The 24,890-nt window shown below is 35.4% G+C and overlaps 1 protein-coding gene across 3 annotated transcripts in view; it reads right to left on the bottom strand.

Annotated features, from left to right (window-relative positions):
* The window catches only part of HERC2 (HECT and RLD domain containing E3 ubiquitin protein ligase 2), a 108,907-nt gene that overhangs the window by 7,976 nt on the left and 76,041 nt on the right, over window positions 1-24,890 (bottom strand). For all 3 annotated transcript variants that reach the window (XM_051806894.1, XM_051806896.1, XM_051806895.1), the window contains exons 65-86: window positions 24,191-24,416; window positions 23,246-23,417; window positions 22,500-22,686; window positions 21,615-21,755; window positions 21,264-21,455; window positions 19,837-19,990; window positions 19,033-19,140; window positions 17,922-18,053; window positions 17,255-17,413; window positions 17,045-17,163; window positions 16,542-16,667; window positions 15,450-15,605; window positions 15,187-15,302; window positions 14,863-15,061; window positions 13,457-13,671; window positions 12,795-12,972; window positions 11,023-11,184; window positions 9,799-9,890; window positions 8,856-8,995; window positions 7,624-7,811; window positions 6,773-6,970; window positions 4,852-4,935 (exon numbers count right to left, since the gene is read on the bottom strand). In XM_051806894.1, the coding sequence (XP_051662854.1) occupies window positions 4,852-4,935; window positions 6,773-6,970; window positions 7,624-7,811; window positions 8,856-8,995; window positions 9,799-9,890; window positions 11,023-11,184; window positions 12,795-12,972; window positions 13,457-13,671; window positions 14,863-15,061; window positions 15,187-15,302; window positions 15,450-15,605; window positions 16,542-16,667; window positions 17,045-17,163; window positions 17,255-17,413; window positions 17,922-18,053; window positions 19,033-19,140; window positions 19,837-19,990; window positions 21,264-21,455; window positions 21,615-21,755; window positions 22,500-22,686; window positions 23,246-23,417; window positions 24,191-24,416 (3,444 nt within the window). The remainder of the gene's footprint in view (window positions 1-4,851; window positions 4,936-6,772; window positions 6,971-7,623; window positions 7,812-8,855; window positions 8,996-9,798; window positions 9,891-11,022; window positions 11,185-12,794; window positions 12,973-13,456; window positions 13,672-14,862; window positions 15,062-15,186; window positions 15,303-15,449; window positions 15,606-16,541; window positions 16,668-17,044; window positions 17,164-17,254; window positions 17,414-17,921; window positions 18,054-19,032; window positions 19,141-19,836; window positions 19,991-21,263; window positions 21,456-21,614; window positions 21,756-22,499; window positions 22,687-23,245; window positions 23,418-24,190; window positions 24,417-24,890) is intronic.

The raw sequence follows: 24,890 nt of genomic DNA, 5'->3' as shown, positions 1-24,890 counted from the left end.
CAAAGGGATGTCAATGATAAAGTCTGATGATAAAGACTTCTCTCCTTATTTCTGAAGAAGCAGCCAATGCATCAGCAAATTCAGTTTTTCTGATTGTAATTTTCATCCTGTCTCTATTCACGCAGTCAATTGACAAATCTGGGTAAGTTTTTCATATGAGACAGATCAGAGGCTGTGCTGTTGGCCAGTAAACTGAATATGTGTTAGTCTTATATAGTTAATGTTAGTCTATAGTTAATGATAAGAACTAAATATGCATCTATGATACTTACTAGGAGTCTCTAACAATGAGTAAGTGCTACCAAAATACATATGCATATAGACACAAAGGTAATGTGTTCTAAGGCACCTACAGAAAAAGTGTATTTTAAGAGCTGATGAAGATTCATAAGAATTGGCATGCAAGGAAAATCCCACGGATTCTGCTGCAAGAGGTGCACACAAAGATGGTAAGAATATAAAAAGCATTTCACCAGTATAGAAAGGAAAGAAATGGAAAGTAAATAGAGGGCTGGAGAAACACAAGGTATTTTTTTCCCCTTCTTGTTCTGCAGGTTATATTCTCAACCTGTTCTGACTGCAAAGGAACTCCTACAGTGCACATAGTTCACCAACATCCGTGAGACTGTTCATTCAGAAATAAATCAGACTCATCCCACTAACCTGTATTTAGTTCCACTACAAGCTATAGTGCATCTCAAAATCCAGTTGTTCTGATGGTTTTGGATAAAACAACCATCACATTTCTTTCAGTTTTTATTGAAAGACTGACACACCCAAATCTTCCTCATGTATAAGATGTTCTGTATCAACACAAGCTGGTTTTATTTCAGTGGACTTCTGAGAAATTTGTATGCCCAAGAAGTTTTACGTTGAGAACTAAGTCACTGAGTCTTCTCTTAAAAAGAAGAAAGTATGAATAGAAGGTCTATGAAAGCACTAGTTAATTCACTGTTTTTTCAAATCTCACACTTAACAAATTAATCAAGGGACAATCAAAACGGAAGAAAACCTGCCTGAACTGAATAGGATGGAATGCACATGCTATTACACATTCCATTTAGTATTTATTTCCTAACACTTAAATTTCATTTGATTGATAATTTAGATGCAGGAATGATTAAAATTTGACTTTTAACAAAGCAATTTAAGAATGCCATGAGGGATTATTGGCATTTCTGCCAGCATCTTACTATATTGCTTGTTGACAGATGCCCATAATAAGTTATTTTAGGTTACTAGCAAAGAGTAAAACACTTCACTGAAAAACGGCAAAAATTCATACAAATACATTTAGGTCACAATCCACCACAGGTATTTTTGCTTTTTATTGTACAAGTCTAGAGCACAGTATCTTGCTCAAGTTTCAAAATCATCCCTTATTAAACACAGATTGTACAGTATCTCAATTTTTTAAAATACAGTTCCGGCCTCCTTGCAGATCAGAAAATTTTTAGCATAAAACAAGTTAATAAGTTAATTAGAACCCAAGAAGGATTTTCATAAAACAGTCTACCATCAGAAGATACCAACCTATGGAAAACTGTCCATTCTTGCAACAGAGGAAATGAGGCAGCTCAGAAGCAGCATTCAGTGAAGTGTGGAAGAACCAAATTCAAGAACTTGCCCTAATGAATAATCACTCATTGTGAGCAGCACTATTGCAACAAAGGGGGAGAGTCACTCAAGTCAATCTGTAAGCCGGTTAAAGCGTTTTCAAGTGATGAAGAACAAAATTTAAGTTCTTTTTCCGAATCACAAAACTTTGTATTTGTCTAAAACAGCTTGAAATTACCCATCAAAATACTGGCCATTCTATGAGACTCTCTTCAACCCATAGAAGCTGGGAGAAATGTAGTACATAAAGCCATGCAACTGTACACTAATAAAAAAAGTTTACAAAAAGATGATGGCTTCTCAGTAGGAATCAGCCAAGAAAGAGAAATATATACAGTTCATGGACAAGACAGATCTATGAAGAAAACGAACACAATTCAAGGATATGTCACGAAATCAATCTCCAGAAGAGCCAGTGAAGTATCAGTGTAATAATTATAAGAGCACAGACATAGTCTCACCCGTACATTTCAGTTACCTATGTTCAAAATGAAATGTTACAGAAAAAATAAGAGTATAAAAAGGCAAGGAGTAAAGAAAAGACTACTCTACACAAGCAAACAAAAAACCTTAGCTTGATCAGTGTAGTAAAATGAAGGCTGTCATGAAGTAAGAGTTCTTTAAAAGTACATTTTATAAGGCAGAAGATGAAACCAGGATGGAAGAATGACATTTAAACTGAAATATAAGCCTCAAAAAAGAACAAATCATTCATTCATATGCTGCGCCTACTTTAAGATCAGATCATTTTTACTCATCATGTTACTGAGATTTCTATAACCCACATTTAATAAGGAGAGACAGTAGAGAACATTAAACCAGGGGATTCCTTGCAGTATTATATTAATGAAAGCAGACAATCTCCTTCATAACTGAAATTTTTTTCCTTTTGAAAAGGAAGGAATTCCTTTCAACTGCGGTGGAAACATACATTTTAACAGCATTCTGAAAGCGTCTGCCTATAGGTCATAACACACTGTCCATTTGACACCACACGAGCTACGAGCTACACCCGTACTTAAACACTGGAAAAATCTGATCTGCTAGTAAGAGGGTCAGTAAGCAAACCTGAGCACTGGAACCCTGCCTAGACATATAACTGTTACTTCACTTTCTGGACTACTTCTATTACACCTTTCCAGAACAAGGCCCAGATGCTGTTTTGGAACATTTCACTTAATGACTATTCCCAGAAATTACTATGGATAAAACTGCATCAAATTTGGTTTTTATGTCCTGTGCAGTCCTCCAACAGCATCCCAAACCGTCTCTGTGCATTCAAGATACACTCCTTTATGCTACATCTCAAAGCATAAAATATCTACACTCAATTTTATGCTACAGAAACACCAGGCTGGCACTTAGTTGAGTTACAGTACAGCCATCACATTGTATTTCACACACTCTGAGCAGGAAAACTACATAAAACTATGATGTCCCACCTTTACGAGACTCCCAACAGAAAAGAAACAGAGCCAAGCTGTATGTAAGGTGAATGTGATCTACTCTAAAGGAATCTGGTCCATGTAACCCTTGATCTCAGGACAAGGGAGTGGTGTTTTGCCTGGTTTTACACTGCAAGTTAGACAGCTGTTACGTCCAGTTCTGGTACTTCCAAAGAAACCTCTGAAGAGCAAGGGATTCTAAGGAAGTATTTTAAAAAACAAGTTAATATCTGGAAAACAACTTTAAATTAGAAACTCATCTGTTTATTTTATACAATTGAAGATGAAGTGAATTGACTGCACCATATATCTATAAACTGCAAGAACAGTTTTCTGAAAGCAAAGGCATTTTAAGGCCTAGTTGCACTTTTAACTTACAACTGCAAATAAGATGAACATTTTTAAACTGACAATTAGTTTTTTTGCGACTATGTAAGGCAGCTTTGAATCTTCAATTAAATATTATAAAGGATCAAATAAGAATCCACATTCTCATTCTCAGCAAAAGATAACTCAAGAAATTGTGAGCCATCCTTTGTACATTGTAATCAGGTTAGATATGTAATCAGGTCCTTTTCAGCCTTCACTTGGTTAAATCTAGGAAAGACTTGTGTTTAAGCAGTATTTCATTTCCCACAGAAGGGAAGCTATCAATTCATTTCCAGAGTTCAAGACAGATTTAAGTAGCAAACATGCAAAAATACATGAGAAAGCCTATCTCAATTAATGAACTCAACAGTTCATTAAGGAGGAAAATAGCAAACGAGCCCAAAACCTACTCACTGGTTTCCTGCCTAAAATGGTTGCACTCACTAATTTATTGAACTTTCTGAATACAAACACAAAAAGTAATCAGAAAATCTCTGGCACTATAAACTAAAATACTACATTTTTATCACAGAACATTAGTACAAAAAAATTTTAAGTGCACATAGAAAATGGCAAAGAAGGAAAAACAGCCACAACAGTGTGTATTTCTGTTCACTAAAAGAAAACTAATCAGTCAAAATTTTCACAATCTCTCCACTTTAACCTTACAAATAGATGTTCTTACTTTTTCCAATATACCAGGAAAAAAAGAAAGAAAAAAGAAAGCAGCACTAAAGAAAAGAAATGCATGAGGACTCTGTAAGATCAGGCTTCAGTCCATTTAAATGAAAACAATGGTTTACTATTCTATGTTACAGAAATATCTATGGAAAAAAGACACATCTGGCCTAAGGCACAACATTACATTTTCTAACGTCAATGATAAGGAAAAAAGAACTTTTGTATCAAAGAGTTCTGCAATCAATATGACCACATGTGATGACCAGCAACAGACAAGAGTTTATCAGCCTGATATTTAATTATATTCAAAGGTTCTTTTCCTTTGCTTTTTTTTTTTTTGCCCTTCCTGTTCTCTGTTATGAAAGCAACAGCTGAGTAATTCAGCTGATCATCTGGAAAGGTAAGAAAAGCATCAGAATCTCTGTTCTCTTAAATTATCTAATATAGTGAGTTTTGAAAAAGCAGTCCTTTGTCAAGCAGGACATACTTTGCTCATTAGAGTCTAAACCATTCACTTAACATTTCACAAAGTGCCCCCCTCTCTCCGAACAACTACAGTGTGGATGAAAACATACTAAAAATAAGTAGGCCTTACATTAAGTTATTCACTGTTTGATTCACTGATAAAAATTAAACTCTTCAGTACTCAGATACCAAACAGCTGAAAAAAGGGGTTTGATCAACATAGCACTGCAGGCTAAACATATAGATAGTCCATGGAAACTTCAGCATCAGATACCTGTATCCTGTTGAGCTCTACAACTGGCCCATGCTGACGATCTCTCACCATAGTTGCTTGCACAACTTTTCTGAAAGCTGCTTCCTAAAAAAAGGAAAGTACAAAAAGTTAAGATAGTGGCAAAACTGCAATCAAATAAGAATGCTGAACATATTTCACAGATAAACACATACTTAGTTCAACTCAGAAAAAAAAAAGACTCAACAGAATAGAAGAAACTATCTATGCTATCCTTCAGCAATTTCTTTCTGAGTACAGAACAAAACACTAGAAAAGGCATAACACATCTGAGTCTTCTTTAGAAGAAATAAAACAAGCATCAAATAGTTTTGACATATTAAAAACAAACAAAATCAACAGAAGATAAAGCTGTGAGATGTTAGTCAAGGATCATGTTATTTGCACTAATAGGATTCACGTCTGAAACAGTGGGGATACTAAAAAAGTAAAGAAGAAAGTCCCTCCTGTATAACTCAAAATCATGGCTTGAAAGGTTCCCCTGCCCCCAGATTCAATTATTATTAAGCAACCAACATACTGATGAGTACAGATATAAATTAGTTTATACCATAATTATATATGTATATGGAGAATAATTAATGTCACAGAACGACAACCACGAAAGCAAAAAAAAGCTTTTTATGCAAATTCAAATATCTTAGGTTCTCTCACTAAATATATGGATCTGATTTTACAGCCAGTTTCAAGCAAGATTAAGAAGATTTTTAAGTCTTTAGAATCTCTGACAGTAAGCCTGACTTAGATGTCCAGATATGAATATGGCATTGCAACTGCTGCTGCCTCTGTTGAATGTTTCTGACGTAAAATATACCTGATATCACATTTTATCTTATATGTGGAACCTTTCTGTAACTGCTCTGCAGACTGAAACTAAATGAGGTTGAATGTGCCTCCTGCACACCCATTCTTATACATAACATCATATATATAAGGACTGCAAATTAATAGCACTAACATGTCATGAACAGAACAGCTAGGATTTCTGTTTCCTTTTTCGCTAGTGTAGGTTTTGATGAAAAATGTGTTGCCTTCCCTTGATCTGTCAAGTATGTATACAGCTTGATTGTTCCACTACAAAATTTACTGGAGTCTAGAAAAAGAGACCTTGAGACAATACATGCGCTAAGGAGTCCAGTTACAGGCCATGTGTCTTGTTTAAGGACATAGAACAGCACTGCAGGGGGAAACTTAACTGCTTCTCTTTTCAAAGATATCTCCCAGCAGGTTTTTTCTTTTTATATAATGTTTTCTTTTCAAGTTAGACAAATTACTATGACAGTGAGAAAATTCAGATCCAAAACTAATGATTATACTGAAGGCAAGTCATGTTTTCACAGGCTTACCATACCTAAAGTTTTAAGTAAGTCTTGCAGCTTCAAAGCATTATAATTATCTACATTTTCTCATGACTGACTTTACTTACAACTATAAAAATCCACTTTCATTACCAATTTGGGATTGAACTCTTAGGTATTCTGTTCTCATTTTTAGCTCAGTCTAATAAAACAAGTTTGTACCTGCACAGAGCTTTGGATCAACTAGTATATCACCTGACATTGACAGAGGAATGCAAACAGGTAAGAACTGGTAGTTGTCTACTATCTCACATTTTTTCCAGGCAACCATCTACTGAATTTTCTAGAAGAATTCAACTATACTACAAACTAAAGATTTACAGTGTAAAGTTATTGTCAAGATCAACGCACAAAAGTACTATGTTGAATTCTGAAAAACACAGCAGAAAGAACACAAAAGTTTGCGTCATCAGAATGCAAATATTTGAGATACAACTTACAGAACAAATTGAGATATATCTTCTTTCTTCAGAAAGAGTTCAAACAGTACATCACACTTACAGTTACAAATCTCTCCCTAAAAAACACTCTGATAAGATAAATACCTTTCCCTGTGATATCAGTATTCCCCGTAATGTGTCAAACCCAACCGAGGGTCCTTGGCCAGTTTCATCAAGTCTTCCTTCAAGATCAAACATTGGAATGCAAGGACAGAAAAGTTCTGAAATGTGGTGCAAGAGCAGAAGCCTGTTTCTTAATGAAATGATGGGAATTTCCTGCAGATGATTGTACTCCATAGGAACCTATGATAAAGCAATGATATCTAAATGTAATTTAGAATTATTATATAATTTATTTTATTAAATGTAACAAAAACCTTTACATTTGTAGATAAATTTGTAATAGAAATTCAGATATTTGCTTATTCATACTGTCAAAATTTAATACGTGGAGTTCAGTTGTTTCTAAAAGATACCAATAATATCCATCTAAACTGAAACAAGTATTAAAAATATGACGGCTAGAATATAAGTGCTATTCCATATTTTACAATTTATCCAAGAACAAACACATTTTACATCCTGTCATCACTACACCCAGGCCTTATAGCTGAAATACAAAATATTCAAAAAACAATTCTCTCAACATAAATCAAGCAACAAAGAACTCCACTGAAAGGTATAACATTTTCATAGCTGCGATATAGAATTAAATTCCTGCCAATGTACAAACTCAGTTACTGTTCTGCATTTGGATTAAAACCTGAATGAAGATGCCTTTTCAGCTCAGAAAAGCAGAATCCTTTGAAAATACAAAAGTAAAACAAAGTAACTGGCTCAAACATGAAGCCAAATCAAAGCTTATGCAGGGATTTAAAAGGAAATACGTCAACTGAAAGAGCATATAAGCATACGAAGTACATTTAAATCTGAATTCAATAAGATGAATACATTACCTGTGTAGGGAGCTTGCCAGCATTAGCAGGTTTACTGGTTGACCAAGCTAAAGTATGTGCTGAGCCACAGGCTACTCTGTTGATCTTTTTACCCTGAAGTGCTGCAACCAAGCGCGGTCTTTGGATGGCATTAGTTGTTCCATCTCCAAGCTGCCCTTCATCATTATCTCCCCATGTATACACTTCCCCTAAATCAATAAAAATAATTGATCATTCTGAAGCTAATATACAAGCTTTTTGCTCCTTTTTTTTTAAATTAGTATTTATAAAACATCTAACTGAATGAGGTCTTGGGCTGTAATCAAGACTTCGAGGACTGATGGCCATCCTGAAATCCACTATCTAGTACAGATAAATCTTCAGTGACATATCTAGGTCTGCAGTCTATGTAGAGCAGCTAGCATAAGATGCATTTCTTTCCTAGTAGTTTGTATAATTAAAGAGTTCTGTTCAGAATAGGAGAAAAAGGTGGAGCAGAAGAACAAGAGAACACCAGAAACATAATTTCACAGAAAAAAACAAAGTCAATATTAAAAAAAAAGAATTTAAAAAGACTTAACATTTTATATGAGACAAAAGATCCTATAAGTTATATCACTAGAAAGGACATTAAAATAGGTGCTCACAGTTGCAAGATAATTGGAAAATACTTTTAAAGTAACAACCTTGATCCTGAGCATTCATTTTCTTCTGCTATATTCACTATTCACATTCATTTTCTGCAGTTATATTTCACTAGAACCCATAAAACACTCAGCTATTGTGCAGATTTGTTAATTAAATGGGGGAGTGAGTCTGCTACAAAGGATATTCAGTATCTCAGCCTGCTCTGTAAGAAGCAATATTGTTTGTGAAATGCTTCATTTAGCAAGTTAAACACTTCAGCAGGTCCACAAGACTCTGCAAAAAATAAAAAAAGCCGAATGCATTCAATGCTACTGCTTGATCATTCTGTAATTACTTTTAGAGTTCCATATTTTTCTTTGACCATCAATATTTATGCAACTTGAATTCTTTAATTTTCATCAATTTAGTTTTATGTGATCACTTTAAATCAACATCATGCTTGCTGCTTAAGAAACATGCAACATCTGCAAACATAAAATGTATCCATGCACACAGAGAACCAGTGTTTTTTGCAAGGACAACCTACCAACACCTGACTAAAAGATAAAGTTTCATTTTATTCAAATTCAGTGCTAAGAACTAAATAAATTATTTGATTATTATACCATCTTCAGTGCAGCAAACACAGTGCAAAGACCCTGTAGCAATTGCAATGACTTTCTTTCCTTGCAGTCCCTGCACTTGTCGTGGTCTTCTAACATGGTCATCAGATCCATGGCCTAAGCGATGATAATCTCCTTTGCCCCTGCACAGAGAAGAGTAAAAAAGTTCAAAATTGTGTTTTAATTGTGGAAAAAATGTAACGACAGACCATGTCTGATATTTGCTCTGCAGATGTACTTATAAAGTCCAATATCAAAATATTCTCCAAATATTCAACTTAATCATCTCTAGTTTGTATCGACGTGATTCTGCTGACACAGTACAAATTCTTGTGCTGTTCCTACTTATTCTGCGTAGGTCCTTTTAACACTTTTGCAGGGGGTGGTTTATTTTTTTCTTCTTAAAGGGTCAAGTATTAGAGCCATTTATCTGCAAAAACAGTATGTTTACTGATCTCAGAGACTCGAACTTCGTACAGTTTAAGGATATTTAATGTCACGCAGACAAGGTGGCAGAGGCAAGACGGGAAGGTATTTTGCTTAGTCTTTTTAAACATTTTAGTCTAGTAGTTTAAATGACAAAATTCAGAGTGGTGTAGGAAGATTAAAACAATGGACTCTAAAATTAAATTCTCACATTGCAGTCACTAGAAGCTAGACACAGTTTTGATAATACATGAGAATGTTATTTATGCTATCATCTTCCACCCTGCATGACACTTCATGCTTATAATTCTACTGTCTCCAAAACAAAATACTTGGATTTTTCATTCACAGCACTACAAAATGTTCCCCAAAGAACATTAGTGGATTACTAATCAAGACAGAGGAACTCAGAAAATTTTTGATGGGGTAGATCAAAACAGTGAAGGCAGGGTATTACTAATATCTGTTACAGACAAGGTTACATCTAATACTGTCAAAATAACTAATACAGAATACCTACCATGTATATACTGCTCCAGATTTGGTAAGGGCCACAGAAAATTGTGATCCACATTCTACTTTAACCACTCCAAGGCCTGTGAGGGAATCAATCTAAAAAAATAATATCAAATCAAATCAGAGTTAATTAAGGAGGCTATAAATTCATAGACTGCACAGTCTTAAGTAAAATATAATGTCCAAATGTATAACTGTACGTATATTTACAAATCAAAATGTTTATGTAGATAATTTAGAAGAATTCTACTCCCTTCATGTTTCTACTGTTTACCACTTAAACACCAAAAAGAAGCTCAAATTTCACAAACTGTTGAAGATCCATCTCTGGTATGTTTTTCCAATAGTTACTTGGCAATTGCCCCAAGTAGCAATGATAAGGTTTTGTCTGCAAACACTCAACATTAATCATCCCCAGCTGGTATGACAAGGATGTGATTCTGCTGACATAATAAAAATATTTATACCTCCAGTAGACTCTTCCTATTTATTATTATCCTTATGCTGCTTTACCATCAATCCTACGGGACTGATGACTGATGAAAGATAAACAAACTATTTTCACATTATGTTACATCGTGCTGGAAACATTTGGAGACTGAATGGGGATACCTCTATCCAAGTAATAAAGTGTGATTCTGGATTTAGAATCTAAAATCCATTGTGCATAGGCATACACAATGAAACACACATTTCTCACACACAAGTAACATTTGTCTTCATAGTAAGTACTGGAATTCAAATTTGATTGCTACACTGATTTCATTTGTAACATGAAGAAATTCCAAGTCAGCCATGCATTCACAGGAAGGGTTTAATATAAAGTTTAATGTAAGTTTAATATAAGTAAGATTATTTTTCAACTAATTGATACCCCTTTCTGGAATGAACTTATGATTTCAGGAGTATTATGGAAATTTATTAACACAAACGAACATGAAGATTTTTTGGCAAAATGTAATATTTTGACAGGAACCAAAATTAAAATGATAAATACTGCTCAAACCAGCAATGCCCTCCAAAGAAAAACCTTCAAGTGCAACTTCATCAGTCAGCACAAAACTCAAAGACTTGTTATTGTAGCCTATAAAGTTCATCTTAATGATAGGCAGCAGAATCCTGATGTCCCAGGATGGGTCAAAGTTTGCACATATTGGCAAATCTGTCTTCAGTGTTCTCCACCAACATCCTGGTTTCTAAAGCAATGAAAAAAATTACACTGAAATACCTTCATTGGTACTTTACAGCCATCACTGCCTCCTCTCCCAAGTTTTCCATAGTCTCCATCACCCCAGGACCAGACTGTATCATCATCAGTCAGGCACAAGGTCTGTGCATCTCCACTGCCACAGGCTATATCAATCACACGGTAACCCTGGAGAGCTTCCACCTGTAACAAAATCACCCATTTTTGTTCACAATAAAAGACTCACTCATTTAGTTTCAGAAAAGATGACAAACCCAACTTGTAGAAGTGGTTCAGTGGAACTACAAGTCTGAAACAGCACAGGCATAAGCAAATAAAGGCAACTCAAAGAGCTTTGCTCTTTTCAAAACAGCAAAATGAAAACTAACTATGCATTTTAAATACAGGATTTATTTATTTTAACTGGTGAACTAGTTAAATTTTTTGACCTAAAATGTCAGGGAAAACAATTAATACAAAATACCTAAGGTTATCAAAGACTATATTCTGTTCAAATAATTTCAGGTTCTCTGGGCAATACAGTAAGAGAAGAAGAAAAAGCCTTGTTTTCAAATAGTCTTTTACTAGTTTTCAATTTTTGAGCACTTGCATCATAACCTGAATGTAATCAACGTCTTTTGAAATGGTGCCATCTAGTGACGAAGTATGGGATTTGGAATCACAAAGCAAAAGCTTAGTGACCCACATATACATCACATCCTTCCCATCCTCACAACTACTTGAAATAGATTACAGGTGGCACTACCCAAAGCAGCATGGAACTTCACATACTTCAACTCATCTACAGGTTATCTATTTTTGTACTACCAAAGAACATGGAGGGGGAAAAAGGAAAGGTGGGCAAACCTTGCTTTTTTGGGGCCAGGGGAACAAGAACATCTGAATACAGGTGGTAAGGTCCCAGAGAGGACTAAGAATGTATGATACCTCATCTCACAAATTAAAACACTGGAAAAAGTTAATACTCGTATGAATAGAAATATATACACAGAGCTATGAATAAAAATAACAAACTAACATTCAGTTTGAGTCAAAAAACACAATCTTAACCTTTGCTGTATTTTCAGCAAGAGAATGCAGGTAGCAAAATGAACTCTCATTTAAAAGGCAGGGAAATTTTCTTAATACCACTATTTCTGGCTAAAAGCTCCTAGTTCACGAGTACAAGTCTGAATTTATCAGTATACTCATTCTTCTTACATTCCATACTGTCCAAGTTCTTATATTTACTACCTAATCTTCTTCATCAAAAACTGCTTAACTCAACTTACTTTAGCAAATAGCAATTAAATACTTCATAATTACTTTATTAAATTCTTATTAACTTAGTGTATACTTCTGTAACAGTATTCAATGATGAGAATCAAGAGTATCATTATTATGTCAGGAGAAAAAAGCAGTTTGTAAGTGACTAAGTGGTTATCACTGTAAACACTGTCGTATTTTCCAGGAAGTAAATAATGAGAAGACCCAGAAGACAAGGAACTCACTTTCAATGCAAACTACATCTGGGAAAGGGTTAAATTTACTTACTGAGAGGTGGGGTGTTTGATTTGGGGTTTTCTTTAAACCTCTCTAAAAGAAATTCCCTGTAAGTTGTTTAGTGAACACTAAAAGCCACAAAGTTTGGAGCTCCTCTTTCATTTTATGCTTCCAGGTGTGGGAATTTGCTAATTTCTTACAGATACATGTCATTGTTTTGCCTTTTCATTCTCTATATGCAGAAATGCAAAAAGTTACGAATCAGAAGGTATGAACTGGACTAAGACTGTAATACTCCAAAGGTTTCTTACCAGTTTAGGTTTTAGTTGGTCCTCACTATCTCCATGCCCAAGGCGTCCATATCTTCCCTTTCCCCATGTAAAAAGGTCTCCTGCAGCTGTAATACAAGCGCTGTGTGCTCCCCCAGCAGCAATATCAACCACTTCTATACCTCTCAGAGACTCAATTACACGAGGACGATCACAAGGGCTGAAATAAAAACATTTGTCTGGACAAAACTTTCAGAACAGACCATTTCTACTACAAAACATACTAGTATAAAACATATAATGTTGCCCCCGTGGACTTGAGCATTCCTTTTACTTTTTGGATCAGAACACTTATCTCTAACACAACAAAACTTCTCGCTTAATGTAGGCAACAGTGCATGTGGAAAACAGGACAATGGCAGTTCCACATACCTACCTACAAGACAGATCTCAAAGGAAAGCCACTGAACTTTAGTATCCATAGATATGTTTGTTAGATGATATCTAAATACAGAAACCAGAGTAACTGCTTATCTGAAAAATACTTTGTGGTTCTCCAATTTTAAAATATATGTTTCCACATCACTACTTAATGCTGAATTCTGCACGTAGGCAGTACTCACATAGCACTTTTAGTACATAGTAACTATAATAAGTATCCATTAAGAGTTTCTTTTAAAATAACATATCGGAGTGTTACTTACCTTCGGTTTCCATGACCCAGTTTACCATCTTCTGCTTCACCCCAAGAATAAACTTCTCCCTCAAAAGACAATGCCAGACAATGCTTTCCTCCTGAGTTCACTGCAACTTTCTTTATGAACACATGTTGAATGGATTCCAGTAAAGTTGGAGTAGAAACTGACTCTGTTCCTCCAATTCCAAGCCTACCACCTGCTCCATATCCAGTGGCATACAGCTTTAGAGTAAAGAATAAAATTTAATTTTATTTGCCTCATGCAGAACATTGACTGGAGATGTAGAGAAGAATTCTTTAAGTATGTATGCCAGAATACAGTTAAAGGAAAGTCTGGAAAAAACAGTTTCTTACAGGACTTTTATTTTCTATCTTTTGGAATATAAGAAATATTTTGAAATATTTCACAAAAGCTTTCAGAAAATATGGCTACATTCAAGCCAAGAAGAAGTCTCACTGACTTAACAGATTTCATTTGAAATCCTAAAGCTTGTTTTGTAAAACTATCAAGAAACCATAGCTTTGCAATATAACATCACAAAATCTATCACTTTCACCTGTAGCTCTCTTTCCAACAGCACTATTCTAATGTTCTTTCTTCGGCAGAATACATACACCTAAACACAATTGCTACTTTCCCTTCCATCCCGTAAATACTGTTCTAAGTAGTGCTTTTCACTCTTTTTGTCTCTCTGAAAATAATTTCTTTCAACAGAATGTCAATAAATATATTTAATCTGCCTTTTACCCTTCTCTGAATAATTAACAAGGACAATACTGACCCCAAGGAATCATTATAGTACTTCACTAGATGAATGTAACTGTTACACAAAGCTCCAGCTAAAATTCTCCATCATGTCCTAAACTGAGAGCTGCCATCTGTATAAAAATAAAGACTTTTCGAATTCATTAACTTACTTTTTTCTCCTATACCTTACACTAAACTTCTGCACTGTGATTCCTTTTTGCTCAGGATTTAAGCATCTGCACACTGGATCCTGCAATATCTAATTTACATTTAGCCAGATGTGAATAATCTGAGATTATACCTCTCCCCTGTTAGAGAGATATAATCATCATTACATTTTACTGTCTGTCCTGTTTCATGGAACTCTGTGAGCACATTGCTTGTGCCCAGCTTTGTTTTCCAAAATCTGATCACATTTTTGAACCAAGAACTAAAATATGCATCTTGTTTCACGCACTTAATGCCACAGTACACTGCATTCTTAGAACGCACAGGTGGAGTTGGTACAGTTCAGATTCTTTAAAATAATAAAACAAAACTACTACTACCAATACTAATAATAAACCTGAGCTATGCACATTATTTTTCATTTAGTCAAACCCATTCTGACTGATGATGAAATATTTCAAGGGAATCAAACAAACAACCATTTGTTGCATCCTTACTTTCCCATCAGCGGTCACTGCAAACAGAGTCTGTTCACCACCAATTAACTGCACTGGTCTAAGGGTAGCAAGAGCTTCACATGGAGTTGGGACTTTGACTTTTGCCCCTTCAATTCCACCAAGTTGTCCTCTGTGATTATGACCCCAACCATAAATTGTTCCACTGCCTCCAGCTGAAAGTGTCCAATCATCAGGTCGCCTGCAGAAAATGCAAAACAAACAAAACCTTAAAAGAGCTTTTTAAAAGTCACAGAAAACGCAGTTTATCATTGTACAGTAAAAAAGCATCACAAGACCAAACCAGTGACAGCTGAAAGAAATAACCTGTTCATCCACTGGACAAGCTGCTCATCCTGTTCTCTCTTGAAGACATCATGGCACTCATGAAGAACATCCATATTTTCATTATCTGCCATTAATTCTCGGATTTTCTTTGCCACCTGTAAAATATTTTGTATTAAACAACTTTATTCAAATTATCAGTTACTCCTATTGCAGTTGGCATAAAATACTTCAATCTCAGTGTATCTTCTTACATGAAACACTTTCACATGTTCCATTAACCATTTAAAGTATTCCCACAGTACCTCATCAAGGAAAAGGCGAGGTAATGGTGTCCTTTTATCAAGAGCCACAGCAACCCTGGATGCCATACAGTATCTCCTGAACCAGGCCCATTTGTGCGTCTCTGCGCAGCAAGGGAGTGTGTCCAACTCCAGATCACAAGCCAGAGCCACAAGCACCTGCAGACAATCAAAAAACATTTTAAGGATGGATCAAAAATGTGCAATAAAAATTAATATGCATTTGATACAGTTGAACAGTGCATAGACCAGTAGGAACTGAACATGGTCTCAAAGACACGTAAAGTGCAAGGGACACTAAGAGTCATCTTCCTTACCCTCACTTATGGGGCAACATCAAGTGTACCCACACTATGTCATGTACCTAATTTCCTCTTCCAATCCAGAAGTTTTTATAACCTCCCAGGGAAAAACACTCCTAGATTAATTAACTTTTTTATATCAAATACCATGTGCTGAACTTTTTACCTTCCATTTCTAAACTAAGTCCCCTTCCTACAATTAAATGAATTTTCACCTGATTTTCAATGTGATTTGATTTCAAATCAATGTTACTGATGAATATTGTGAACAATGGATTACTTCTTCCTTGTATAAACTTTTGAGAATTTCTTTTTGCAATGATAGGTAAGCTATCTTTAATTTCACTTTACTACATGGGAGGCTTCTTCAGCCTTATATTCTTCTTGCTCTTCTCTACATCTCCTCAACTAGTTTATTTTTATTTTGAAGTATAGGGTTCAAAACAGAATAGCCTTCCACTTAAGACACTTATTTGTTCCAACTGGATGTAAATAAAGACTTCAGAGTATTTAACTAACTAAATAGAAATATACAACACTCCTATTAGGACAACTCAGAAATCACTTATTGAAAAGTGTAGCCTACTGTACTTCCAAGATGTTTTTCTGACCTACCTACCTCTGCCTAGCTAGGTACTTCTTATCCTTTATTTGTATATTTGATTCTCCTTTTAGAAGTATTCTGGGTTTGTCAGAAAACATTTCTGATATAGGACTAGGTGTGCTTACCATGTCTTACAAAAAAAATCCCAGAACTGTTCTAACAAATTCTTTAATGATTGTATTTCATTACCTTAAAGAAAGGACTATGGAGCAATTGTTTGCCACCCCTCACAATGGGGTCTTCATAGTCAAACTGTCGTTGCAAAGCTTCTGGAAGACCTTTAACCAAAGCAGCTAAAGCACTCCCTGTGAAACTCTAGAACATCACAGAACCAGAGAGTTAGTCTTACTGTATTCACTACAGAAAGTACATTATTTAGAAACAAAACCACAAATAACATCCCAAACTACAGGAAGCTGTGTTAAGTATTATTTCCATCTGCTTCTTAACATAAAAGTATTTCTACCACTTTCTGGCAGTTCCAAAAGCACATCTACAGTCTTGGAATTAGCCATTTTTTTCCTAAAATAAAGTATCTTTATGGACTTGCAGACCTGTGAAAGACAACTATTCATTTGCCTATTTCCTATTTTGCCATTGATAGAAAAAACATACATCAGGGCTAGCATTTAATGCTTCACACACATCTTAATGTGAAAATTGTGAAGAGGAGAGTATCACTGCCTTCTTACCAAAGCTCGTGTCTCCCCCTCGTTATCCCCTAAGATCCGGTTGATGTTAATGGACTGGCCAAACTCGGTTGTGAGCAGTTTCCGTAGTCTCTGCAAGGCCCACATTCTGTGGCCAGCAGCTAAAGAAAAATAAGTACACAAAGAATGTAATTACTTAAAACAATAATTTTAACTTCAAACAAACAGACTTAATTTTAAGACTATACCTACCTAAGGCACTCAGTTGAGCACAGGCTGCAAGAGAAGCTGCCAAGCGAGGAACTATACTCCTGTTGGAAGCAAAATTTAAGCGAAAATCCAACAAACACGTAACCAGATCCATTGAGGGACACGAAAGAATGCAACGATCTGAGAGAAGGTCTTTAGGGCCTGCAAGAAACAAAAAGTAACAAAAAAAAAAGCTGGGGAAAGTTTGTCCTCAGACTGAAACAAGAACAGAACACAGGCAGGATTTAGCTGACCAAATACATCACTGTAGAGTGCTAATCTGCATGTGAGTTGATCCATTCCACCTCCCTTTGAAGGGACTGAAGAAAGAGGCACTTTCATTACCTAATTCACCTAATTTCAAAGCAAATGCATTGAAAAAAATAAAGGCATTTCAGATGAATTGTGCCCCAAAAGTATCCTCTCTTCATCAATGAAGAGGCAAACTAGAGTGATTACAAAATATTTTTATCTCTTCCCTATGAACAAGTGCACCTTCTCAGGACTTAGTTGAAAATGTTTACTAAGTATGAAAGTATATTTTTCTTAGTATAAATGTAAATGAACTATTGAACTCTGGTATGTAAATACCATGCAATAAATGCAACTGTAAAAAGCAGACAAGAAAATCTACTCTATCTGTCTGTAAATGTCATATGTGACACCTTACCTGCAGCTGGCATGATCGGGTAAACAGTGAATCGCCATCCCCATCCATTCACAGACCCATCGCTGATGAACTTCCACTTTAACTCATCCCCTGGAATTCTCAATTCACTAGACCAATCTGACCACTCACGACCTGTTATGGTAGGTAATATGAACATATTCATCTATACTGTCTGAGTCAATATGCAAGCCATTCATCCATAGCAACTTCTCTCCATGGTTACGCATTATAAACATTACATAAATGCTTTTAAGAAAAAAAGCTATGCAAAGCACATAAACGTAACTATAAAGATGTTACAAGACCAAAACTGAAGTCTTTAACAGTTCTGTTAGCACTGCTAGTAGATAGCCTCAGTGCTTTTATTAGCACATTTAAGAGGCATTACAAAAGCTTACTAAAATCCACTGTCCTGTTTTTAATTATCTTTCATATTACAAAAATATATAACAACATATCCATTAAATTAAGCTTTACAGCTTCCAACCAGGAATCCAATCAGAAATATCTCAATAATGAAACGTGCATCTGAAACAGTCTGGGGAAAAATGGGTCAACACTAAAAGCCCACATCACGACTGCCCAGAGGTATTAAGCACAGGCAGTAACTACTGAGACCTTTGCACATGATGTAGTGTATGGGCAGGTTCAACATAAAATTTGATGAGATTAAAAATGTTCTTCTAAAATCTACTACAAATTAATAGTGCTTAAAAATTAAATCAGAGATATCAAGATTAAAGATGTGAAGAATTCATGTAGTGTCACATATACCGGCCAGAGCAGAAAACAGAGAGAGCATCAAGCTATTATTTTGGACATTTGACTATTATACAGAAATTCAGACATGTTGGCAGGGGTGCTAAACACTGATTTTTACACCCTTAACTGCTCTTAGGAAGAAGAGGACAGCACAACATGCTTTTCTGAGAGATTCTCTATAATTAAAGATGCAAGATCACTCTGTGTGTCTAGATCAGATATCATTTTTAGTTTAAAAGAGAATTTGCACATCCCTCACAAGAAGTCTGTCACAGGGAGTGGTACATTTCATTCAACATTTAACAGTAAACCACACAAGAAATTTTGGAAAAGCACTAGATCTCATAACCTGATCGGACAGAAACAATCCTGTTGACACCATCCATTATGGTGAGCGGGTCATGGCGCCGCTCTGTAGAACACTGGCGATCAAATTCTACTCTCAGTCCCTCGGCACCTAAACAGCAACAAAGAGTTTACAAATTTGTACAGAGCAATCAATACCGCAAATAAATGCAGTATTTCAGAAATCCACATGAAATCAAACAGAGTTGTTTGGAAGTCATAGCACTCATTAATAAAAATAATCTCCTTAAGTTTACTGACATTATTTGTCTGTAATTTCTTTTCTTTGCAAGGCTTAGATCACAGCAAGCTCATGTGAGTAGGGGCTAGCAGACAAAAGACCATATCAGAACATTCAAAATTAAAGCTGCAAAAGACAAAAAATGCCTATTAAAGTTAAGGAAAACAGCTCTTTATTGTCTGTAACTCTTCATAAGTACTAGGTAACTTACTGAAGGAAGCACTACTGAAGGAAGCGTTAAAAAAAGTATTTTTCTTGGTCAAGACTAGAAAATAAGTGTTCAATTACTGACCCTGAAAAAGACTCAGTCCTTCTCAGTTCCGTAAATGAACAGAAAACAGAAATGATATACAAGTGCAATCACAGCCAGTGAACCCAAAAATGCACATTTTATCTGATCAAGATGTTCATGCAGTATGTAAGTGCCTCAAAAATACTTTTTTTATAGCAATATGATATGTAACATTTCAAAGCTCAATAAACATTTTTGCAAGCTAAGGAACAACTTAAAGCAAGCAAGCTGGAAAATAACTGAATCTTAGCAATGTAACTCTAAGAACTCTGTACCTGGTATTTTAACTGTGCCACTAGAAGAGGTATCATCAGTATATGGATGGCTGCTTTCTACCACAACTGGTTGTGAAGAGAGGCGACCACTTTGTGAATCAGTTGCTACATCTTCTAGTTCAGTAACACAGAGCTCCAACAACATATCAGCAACCTAAGAAAAGAAAAATATACACTTTACACACAGTACGTTTGATTAGTCCAAGAAATCTAAGCCAACTACCATTCTTCTCAAATTTAAAGTAACTTTTTTCTGAATTCTGATTCATAGACCATGATATTAATTCAAAAATACTCCTTTTGGTAAAGCTAGAAAAACTCCTGGAACTAAAAGCCAAACTACATAAGTTTTCAGTAAGTAAATGACAACACATATAATTGTTTTTCCTTATAGAAAAAGCAAACTATTAAATCTAAGCTGTAAAGCATACAGCAAGAGATTAATGAAAGGTATAAATATTTAACCAGTATGTAATATTGCAAATCACTGCTTAGGGAGAAAATTCCAATAGTACTAATTTTAAAAGAGCAGTTTCAAACAAAAATTCTGACTGCAAAATACAAAAATCCCACGCAAACAAGAGCTGTTCTGTTACTCACTATTAATGCTAGAAGCAAAAACCCCAGAACTAATGTATAAGTGCACATATAGCATGTATCTAATTGGACTGGGAAAACTACATCTCAAACCCAACATAAATATACTTAGCTAATCAATGAAAATTAAGGGGGTGGGGAGTAACAGTTTTAGAAATCTTAAAAGAAATTAATTGTTACTACTATTTGAAGGGTAAAGTTAAAAGAAATATTAAACGACTTTCAGTTCATTACTGTACACAGATTCTATAAATAATTTATCATTTGCAACATTCTTTTTGTCAGCTATGCCAAAAAAAAACCCCACACCCATGGATACTTTGTAAATAGTTAGAAAGTCCAATGCATCAAATGTAAATCTTAACAATTAAGAAAAATTATTAAATCTTTAAAAATTTATTAACAGAACTTTTAGCCAGCAATAATGACTGCATCAATCTGAGACATAAACTCAGATGGAAAGCAAAACCACCATGGAAGTTTTTAAAGTAACATTCTACAGATCCAGCAAATAGCGCTTGGTTAATTCAGCTTCATTCCAATAACCACAGCCAATATATAAATACGCTAATTATGCTTCTATTTTAATGCCTAACTGCAGCATGACAAATTGAGAAATTAGTCTATTACTGACATCTGTAACACATGCATATATTCATGTAGTATTTCCATTAAAATTATTAAAGCTTACACGCATTTAAGTTCAACTCAAATTTTCACGTTTATTAAGTTTCTCACTGTGTTAAGCTGTACTTCCAATAAAAGAAAATATTCTAGAAAGCTACTAATAGAAAGGACATAGTTAAAATGCAACAGAAACAAAGCCTGACCTGTGGGTAAGCTGTGCCCATGCCAGACAGCACAGCTGAAAGAACATCTCTTCCCTTTTCACCTGCTCGGTTGGACACAGCCAGCTTTAGCAGGTCAACCATGACTCGCGTGTCATCTGGAACCAGAAGACTCGTAAACTCATCCAAGTACTGCGGTTCTGGGCCAGATACCTTACTTTGACTTTCTACATCCTACGAAACAAAGAATAAACATCCCTCTGTCTTTAGATAGATTTAAAAATATGCAGTCATTTACAGAATAATTTTTAAAGCACACACGCACAAAAAAACCCCTGCTTGATAAAAGCATGGTAAGGACTTAAGTTTTAAGGAAGGTATTGACAACATTACTTCTTTGGTTTTTGTCATGGTTTCTGCAATGATACTGGCAGCTCCAGGATCATCTGTGACTGGAATGAAAGGACGGGAAGAGGCAGCAGCAGCTGAGGGAGTTACAGCAGACGGTGTCACAGCATCTTCTGAAGGAACAACCTAGCCAAAACAAATAATAACTAATAAAAGTTTCAAAAATACACTGTAAAACCTTTAAGAGTTTAATTATTCATTAGAAGGGCTAGTGTTCAAAGACAGCGGCAATCTAAAAAGAGCCGTAAGCTCAGATTCACTGCTTGTATTTTTAGCTTCTATTTTATGTTCCTAAGACAGAAAAACAGCCAACACACCCCTTCAATGCCAGCTGCTACAAAAACATACAATAAAACACCAGTGCCTACAGAAAAGTCTACAAAGTACAACACCCCTAATAATACATGTCAAATTCCTAGCTTGTTAGAGCAAAAGATCTCTTCAGTAGCAAGTCTTTTCTTTTTTCTGTCTCTGTTAGCAGTTGGGAATCAGAGTAGAATTTCATTTAGGGCCTCATGTCTACATTAATTGATCTCAGTTTATAATTTCATTTCATTCAATAATGGTCAAATATCCTCTTATTCTTGACTTTGTTTTTTAATATCACTCCTGTAAAAAATTCAATACCTCTAAAATATTACTACAAATCATCATAATTGCATTTAAGTGACACAATGCTTTCTGCGAGTTCAAAATTGAATTCACACTAAAATTTTAGCTTTTCCAAATCTGACATACACAGAGAACCCAGTCCTGAAATTAGAGCATGAAAGATTTTTTTCATTCTCTGCTATTATCAAACTAATGGAGACCATATTTTTCAGCTTTACTGTTAAAAACTGATGGAAAAAAAATAATTTGACACTTTACCTCCCCTCTCCTGTCCTGCCATGGGTTTGGGCTCAGCCTCTCTTCTATATCTCCTACAAGCATGCATTCATCTCCATTTGCAGGGCTTCCTGCAGATGTAGCATCTGATGGGGGGGCTGGCGATGCAGAGGGACATTCTACTGGTGCAATCATACTTGCAGGCATCAACGCTCCAACAACTGCATCCCTGAAATAATTTAGGACAGATTAACATAAACTTAACTATACTCCCTTGTTGAACTTGAAAAATTATTTTAGCTTGTCTTAACAAAATAAGGTAAGGTTTCCAAGCTCTATTTAGAGAGTAGTTTGTCACTCTTCTCCTTTGGGCCTGATGATTAAATACCATGTTTTAAGGCCACTATTTTAACCTGAGTTTCTCTTCATAAATTTTAGCACAAATACTCTGTTCTCTACTAACAATGAGGGCACTGTAAAGTTCTATTGTTCTTTCCAACCTGCCCCCAACTACTTCCTCCATATTATCTATCATGACTGACTTAAACTGCTTCTACATTGTTCACTTGAGCATTCTTAAATAAACATTTTTTCCCCCAGACAATTTAAACTTTTGGAAACACAAAAGCATAGAGGTAACATCAACATAAAAAAAAAAAATTAAAGGAAGCTTAAGCCCATCCTGAGGAGTCCAAACTTGTTAAGCAATTTATACCTGACTCAAGAGACCCTAATACATGGTAAGCTGTGTCATCTTTTGCTCTGCAACAGACAAAAATGTTTCCTACCTGGCATACATGATTTGTAACGCCATCAGTATATGAGATAATGCCTGCTGTTTGGCAACATTCCCATCAAGTGACAGGAGAATCTTAGCAAGAGAAGGGCGATTAGGCTTGGAACTGTTTGCCCCACTGATTTTGTTACTGGCAGCAGAAGAATCTGCATCTGAAGGAACACCTGGAGGGTGGGCAGAAGAGAAGGTGAGCATTTTTTAATGGTGTAATACATCATTAGAACTGATTTATCTAATTTCTTGTCAAATCAGAAAGATGACTAACTCTACAGTAGATTCTTAAACTGCAGTGCCTACAGCTACAATATTAAAGTCAATATTGAGGCTTTGCAGCAAGAGCTTTTGTAAAATAAGTGTTTGAACTTGTTACTTACTTACAAAGGTTAAGTAATACAAACAAAATATTTTGGTAATCAGCACCTAAAACAAGGTTTACTTACACAAACATTCCCAAATAACAATAATATATATTAGATACACATTGCCTTGGTCATCAAAAAGTTTAATTAGCAAAATGTTTGGTGCTTTCATATGTAACACAAAACATTGCTGTTTTGATTCCTTAAGTCTTAAGTCTTTCTCTTACCTTAGAAACAAAAGGTAACAGGTGAAAAGATACAGTAGTATTCATCTATCATTACCACCATAAAGACAAAGTCTTTGGGGTGTTTGAGAAACCATGCTCCATTTTAATCTTCTGAACAACAATTAAAGTTCAAACCAATACGACTTCTGAACAAGTCCTTTACAAGTTCAAGTCTCAGGAAGAGGTTTTGTTGGCTTTTTTTTTTAAAGGTGTATTTTGTTGTTTTGTGATTTTATTTTTTTTAAGACCTTTTTTTTTTTTTGCATTCTTCTATCACCTATTTAACCACACACAAAACAAACACTCCAATGGCATTAAAAGAAAAAACAATGTAAGGCAACAAATACCAACCAAGATAAGAAGCACCTAAAGGGTCCCTTGCTGTCTGGAAAAGTACTGGCTCATGAACAGATGGTGTAGCCACATCCACCGTTGTCCATGCTACACTGTGGGAGGACCCACAAGCAACTCGAGTGATTTTCTGGCCTTCCAAGCCCTGGACAAGAGTGGGTTTTCTGTTGACTGTAGTAGTTCCGTTGCCTTGTTGCCCATGGTCATTGTCACCCCAAGCGTAAACCTGCCAGTAAACATTTCCACATATGATTTCACTGCATATCTCATTTAAGTGTTTTCTTAAAAATTCCTACAAAGGAATGTTAGTAGCTTGTAGTGTTACTCTAGGACACTACTAGAACCTACTGTCGTGACTTTTTCCCAACCTATTCATTAATGCAGGCATTATCATACATTGAAGAAAAAAATCAAAGCACTTTATCAGATGATTCATAAATTATTGCCAATTCATAAATGATCAGTTGATTCATAAATTACTGAATGTTCACAGTGAACAGTAAGTTAGAAGAATTAATTGCTTAGTAATTACATTGGAGACCTGAAACAATACTATGATAATGCTGAATCACAGCAGAGAAATCTCTCCAGAATCCTATGACTGCATCTGCATTTCCAGAGTAAGAAGCAGGAAACTGATAATGAGATAATACAAGGAAAGCATTACAAAAGCTACTACGACAAAAAAATATTTAAACTC

The sequence above is a fragment of the Manacus candei genome, unplaced genomic scaffold (genome assembly GCF_025592945.1).
Source record: "Manacus candei isolate 608988 ecotype Guabito, Panama unplaced genomic scaffold, ASM2559294v1 h1tg000069l, whole genome shotgun sequence".
NCBI classification, from domain to species: Eukaryota; Metazoa; Chordata; class Aves; order Passeriformes; family Pipridae; genus Manacus; species Manacus candei.
This window is presented reverse-complemented; position numbering and strand designations above follow the sequence as displayed.